General features: G+C 45.6%; 1 protein-coding gene across 1 annotated transcript; it reads right to left on the bottom strand.

Moving 5' to 3' along the window:
• Positions 1-3,970: 3,970 nt before the first annotated feature.
• On the bottom strand, positions 3,971-5,213 carry LOC148121039 (olfactory receptor 1f45-like). Its single transcript, XM_087910794.1, has one exon. It carries the CDS (start codon positions 5,096-5,098, stop codon positions 4,160-4,162), a length of 939 nt encoding a protein of 312 aa, XP_087766920.1. The 5' UTR covers positions 5,099-5,213; the 3' UTR covers positions 3,971-4,159.
• Positions 5,214-5,933: the final 720 nt, after the last annotated feature.

Below are 5,933 nucleotides of genomic sequence, written 5' to 3'. Positions count from 1 at the left end.
CCTCTTTCCTTAGAGTCCCAAATTCTCATCCTCTGCTTAGTGAGGAGGGAAGTCCCCTCAAGGAGTTGTGACACATGACTAACTGAAACAAATTGTATTAAATGTCTCATGACTTTTGACTTTGTCAGAGCTCTTGTCCACCATGCAGAGCCTGTGTATCAAGTCATATTCCGTCCTTCACTCTGTTTAGTCATCTGTATCCGGGTGGATATCACCTAGAGATCATGCCCCGTGCACATGCAATTCATATGCTATTAATCAGTTTGAAGAGGGGTAGTGGGATAAGTAATATGTTTTTTTTTCCATTTTATAGAAAAAGAGAAATTGAAACCATTGAAGAATCTATTTACAAACTGGTAAAAAGGGGGTTCTATTAGATAAAATTCTTGAGACCCATGGATTCTTTAAGAATTTTTGTCAGGGCTGGAGAGATGGCTCAGGAATTAAGAACTCTTCCTGCTCTCTCACAGGCACCAGGTTCGAATCTTAGCACCCACTGGTGGTGGCTCAACCGCATGGTGGCTCACAATCATCCATAAATCTAATCCCAGGGATTCCAATGCTCTCTTCTGGCCTCTGCAGACACTAGGTATGCACGAGGTACACAGACATGTAGCAGGGAATCCACCCATACACTTAAAGGTTGTTTTTAAGTTTAACAAAAGAAGAAGCTTTCTGTATAAGAGAGGCACGGTGGAAAATTCTGTAAGCTCAACACTTGGGAGGTGGAGGAAAGAGGATCAGGCTTTCAAAGTCAACCTCAGCCACATAGAGGAGCCCGACTTAGTCACAGGAGACTCTGTCTACACACACAAACTCACACAAAATACACATAGATGATGAAGAATTCAGTAACAGTGTGAGCTCTATAGAAAGACTGTATCTCAAAACCAAATAGAATGAAATCTCTAATTTTTATGAAGTAACCATCCTTGAGGAGCACAGCCATTTTGCGTTTCCAAAGCGATTACTTCTATCCTCTCTTGTTCATTGGCCTGCCTGTCACCTGTGTCACCAGGACTTGGCACCTGCTGCTACCTCTCATACTCCCTCTGTGTTCCTCTTGGTTCTCAGGAGGCAGGGTCTGCCTCTAGGGAGTAAGCTCTACTGGGGAGCATCAACAGACAGAATGTCACAGCCTACAGCACATCTTCTTTTGTAGTTCATGTGGCCAAATACAAGGTCAAGGGTCAAAAATGTAAACCACTTGTCAGAAGCCACAACACACGTGGAGACATTGTTTTACAGGGCAGTGCAGCAGAGAGGTATATGTGTCAGTTTACTATAAAACTAACAGCAGCAATGCCGGAGAAATTACAGACTAGAGTTGGAGAGTTGGCTCTGCTGATAAAGGCAAGGCTCACAACCAAATATAAGAGAAATCACAGATCTGAATTGCACTCTTTACACTAAGCAATTATCATGGGACAGGAATTTGTTCAGTAGAAGTGGACTCGATCATGTTGTAACTGAGGCTGGAGAAAGCTCTTATCCTTCTGCGTTTGCCTTCTGAGTCCAGAGACTACAGTTATGGATCACCACACATTTTTTTTAAGGCAAACACCAAACTGTCATGGCAATGCCTGCAATCCCGGTGATCAGGTGACTAAGGGAAAAAAATCATGTGTGTAAGGGCAACATGCAATGTACAGCATATCCAACTCAGAGGGAGGGGAGGAGAAAGTAACATTTTGAATGGATAATTATAACCATGGGCTGGAAAATAAGTCCTGGGTAGAGTTCTCAGCACACCAAAGCCTTTGGATTTGAGCAAAGCCAGGGTTTCAGTCAGTCTTCCGGGCTCAGCTGATTTTACAGTGTCAGATCTCACTGCAGTCAGAACATCAGATGTGGCTCCATGGTTAGAGCGCTTGTTGTTCTCGCAGAAGACCTGGGTTCATCTCCTAGATGCAGGTGGTAGCTAGCAACAGTCTGTAACTGCAGGTTCAGGTGTCCCTGGACACCAGGCACACAAGTAGCACACACACATACATACAGGCAGAATACGTGAACAAGTAAAATAATCAAGTCCCTTACAGATTTTATTAAAACTACATGTATAATAAAAATATTAGGTGGAAAAAGTAAGCGGATACAGAAGTTATTCCTTGTGCAGAATTATTTTAGGACAGCAGAAGATGTTGAAATATGAGTGATGGGTTTGCAAATGTAAATGATGGATTTGCTTTCTGTTTCTCCGCCAAATGATCCATGATGCATACATTCTGTACATAGACAGGGGTCACAAGGACACACAATTTTGGAAGAAATTTCAAACTCACTTCTCTAATGTTAAGCAGACGTGAGTGACCTTGTTCAGGAAGAAGGACACAACGAGAAGACACACAGGGCAGGGCGACTTGACTCTGGGTCTTTACAGCACCGTTTGCTCTTTGCTCTTTGTGAGGTCTTCGTTTTCTGAAGGAGCTCATTCAGTGAACATTCTCAGGAGCTGGGAGAGGGCAGATGAAGCTCAGAAGCAGAGTGTGTGCCGAGGGGACACGGCCCTCCAAGCTGTCCTCAGCATGAAAGCAAATAGAAGCTCAGGCCAGACTCATTCATCCCTTGGCCTTTCCCCTCTGTTTCTCCTCTTCTCTCTAAAGCTGATTGTTGCCTTTGCTTAAGGACAAGGAGGAGGGGGTGTGGGACCAGGGCAGCTCATCATCTGAAGAAAGTCTTAAGAAGAGGATGAATAACTCCAAGAATAATCGAGACTAGAGAACACAAAAGAAAAGACTTCATGGGGAAGAAGGGCTTGGTTCACAAGCGATTAGGAAGAGACCTGGCAGTGGGTCTGAGCAGAGGGAGCATTGAATGTAGGTTTCCTTACCACATGCCACACATGAGCTCATGCACACTCCAATGGTACATACAGCCAATCAGAATTCCCCTAAAGGGTCCAGAGTTTGTTCAGCTCGTCTCTGGGTTCCTGAAGCCCTGTCTGCTCTGAAATGCATTTCCTGAAGGTAAGATCACATTTCACAAAGGATCTTTTGTGAACCAACCTCCAGCAAGACTATCATGGGGGACACATAAGGACACCGCTCATCGGAGATAACTCAGATGTTTTCTCCATCTCCCTGTCACCAAACCCTCCAGAGACCCCTACCTGTTCTGTATGGAGATTTTACACTACAGTAGATTCCTAGGTGATCACAGTGTTCAAATGTAGATGTTACCACATCTTCCTACAGACTCTTAAACAAGGACTTCTCTTAGGGGAAGGTGGGATGGCCCAGGGGAGAAAGGCACTTGCCTCAGTCTTGACTCTGCGAGCTGGACTCCTTTCTCCCCTCCCTTTAAAAGAGATAATACACTCCTTAAAGTTGTCCATGACCTCCACCTTACATACTGTGACATGCATGTGTGTGTGTGTGTGCTCATGTATGCATATGCACACAAAAAATACATTTGAATAAAAACAGATATAAGCATTTTGTGCTTGTTTATATTGCAGACAGGGTTTTACCATTTATCCATGGCTGGCCTGAATCTCTCTATATAGACCAGGCTGCCTTGGTACTCTCTACGTAGGCCTGGTTATACTAGAAATCACTGAGATCAACCTGCCTCTTCATACAGCACCACACTAGCTAACAAATACATCTTATTTTAAACAAGAGATGGTTGAGTCTGTAATGTGCTTGCCTTCCGAACATGAGGGACTGAGGATAAACCCTCAGAACCAATGCAAAACATGACATAGTTGTACAGGGTGGAGCACTGACCTAGCATGTATAGAGACCTAGGTTCCATCACAGGAACCCAAGAAAACAATCACAGCAGGCTGTACTGGTACAGGCCTTTAATGCCACCACTCAGGAGGCAGAGGCAGGCCGATCTCTGGGAATTCGAGGACAATGTTTTCTATAAGAACTACTTCTGGGACCGGTTTCAAAGCTACAGAGACACCCTGTTTTGAAAAACAAAAACTAAAAACTAAAAAACAACAAAAAAACAACAACAAAAACAAAAAAGACAATCATGACAGACAAAGTTCCTGTCATATATTTGGGAACTCCATTCTTGCAACTGGTGATGAGATTCACCTGACAGGAAAGAAGCAATTGTTTCTGGCTGAGCTTAAAACGGTCTAGTTACAAAATTATACTCAACTCTGAAACGTAATGGGGAACAAGGAGCACTACAAATTTTCTCATTAAACAGAAAAGGTCATTCTGTGGACCACTTTGTAGAGAGCCCCTTTCAGGTCCCTGTTCCTCAGGCTGTAGATGAACGGGTTCAGCATGGGGGTCACCACTGTGTACAGCACGGTGGCTGCCGTGTCCTTCTCAGATGAATGTGCAGATGCGGGGTTGAAATACACAGCAATGATGGTGCCATAGAAGAGACAGACCACAGCCAGATGGGAGCCACACGTGGAGAAGGCTTTCCATCTTCCCCTTGGGGAAGAGACTCTCAGGACAGCAGATGTGATGTGGATGTAGGAGATCAGGATGCACACAAATGGGGTGACCGTGGTAACAGTTCCCTCTTTAAGAATCAGCAACTCATTGAGGTGTGTATCAGAGCAGGACAGTTTCAGGAGGGGAGTTGCATCACAAAAGAAGTGGGGGATGGCATTGTCTCCACAGAATGAGAGCTGAGCAATGAGCAGGGTGTGTAATAGGACATTCAGATTGGCAGTGACCCATGATCCAGTCACCATCAGGACACAGACTTTTTGGGTCATCTTTGTTGTGTAGTGTAAAGGGTGGCAGATGGCCACATACCGGTCATAGGCCATCACAGCCAGCAGGAAATCATCCATGTCCACAAACATGAAGAGAAAATACATCTGTGTGAGACACCCAGAGAAGGAAATGGCCTGAGTCCCGAGTGTGTGCATGGCCAGCACCTTGGGGACAGTGGTGGAGGAGAAGCAGACATCCACGAAGGACAGGTTGCTGAGAAAGAAGTACATAGGGGTGTGCAGGCGGGAGTCTGTGCCAATAGCCAGGATGATGAGCAGGTTCCCCAGGACAGTGGCCAGGTACATGGTGAGGAAGAGCAGGAAGAGGATCCGCTGCTGCTGGGGATCCCTGGAGAGTCCCAGGAGGAGGAACTCAGAGACTCCAGACTGATTGCTGCCTCTCATGGTCAGAGCCCAAGTGAAGAGGAGACAGTAAATTCAAAACCTAAACAGGCAGGGACATAAGGTAATAGGGCACCAGGCAGGGTCCCATCTGCAAATCAGTTCACAGAGTTGCTAACCCAGGATGTGCCCAGGCTATCTACACATCTGCTTTCCAACTCTCCGCCAAGGTGTGTTTCCTACCTGAGCATCCCAGTGGCCACACAGCCTCTAAGAATAGCTATGCCATGTTTATACCTCCGCTTTCCTTCTGCCTCCTTCCTAGCACAGAGCAGCAGAGACGTCCTGTTAGTGCTGTGCTGTCACAAGCGATAACCAATGGATTTGAGCTTCTATGTCGGCTTCTTGCTGCTGGAAGAGTTGCAGGGGGTGTTTCTCAAGTAAATTCACCCCAAGTCAGTAAATGTGTGTGTCTCCTCTGCTGTAACCCTACCTGGAGGGCGGTTGGTGCTATCCTGCGCTGTTCATCTCACACTAACCTCAGAGTTAGTGATATCTTGGGAACACGGTCAAGTCCTAAGCTAGGAAGGAGCAGGTGTATAGGGTCTCAGTCTTCTGAGCAGGAAAAATGTTCAGAACAACCACAGAACAGTCATTTATGGGAGGGAGTCTCTTTGGCTACTGGGACCAGAATCCCTCAGAGTCTCGTTATAGACAGAAAGAGAACTTTTGTCTACATGTTTGGCCCCTTTGGACCAAACCACAGTGACAGAGAATAGCACCAAAGTTTACATGCAATGGTTGGATCAAGATGTATAGACTTCAGAAAGGAGTCCATCCCGGTGACACAGATCCCTGATGGCATTGTTTATGACATCAGCTCTAGTAGCTTTTGTGA

Source organism: Myodes glareolus, chromosome 9 (genome assembly GCF_982192425.1).
Source record: "Myodes glareolus chromosome 9, mMyoGla1.1, whole genome shotgun sequence".
Classification (NCBI taxonomy): domain Eukaryota; kingdom Metazoa; phylum Chordata; class Mammalia; order Rodentia; family Cricetidae; genus Myodes; species Myodes glareolus.
The sequence above is the reverse complement of the archived record's forward strand: the minus strand, read 5'-3'. Positions and strand labels throughout refer to the sequence as shown.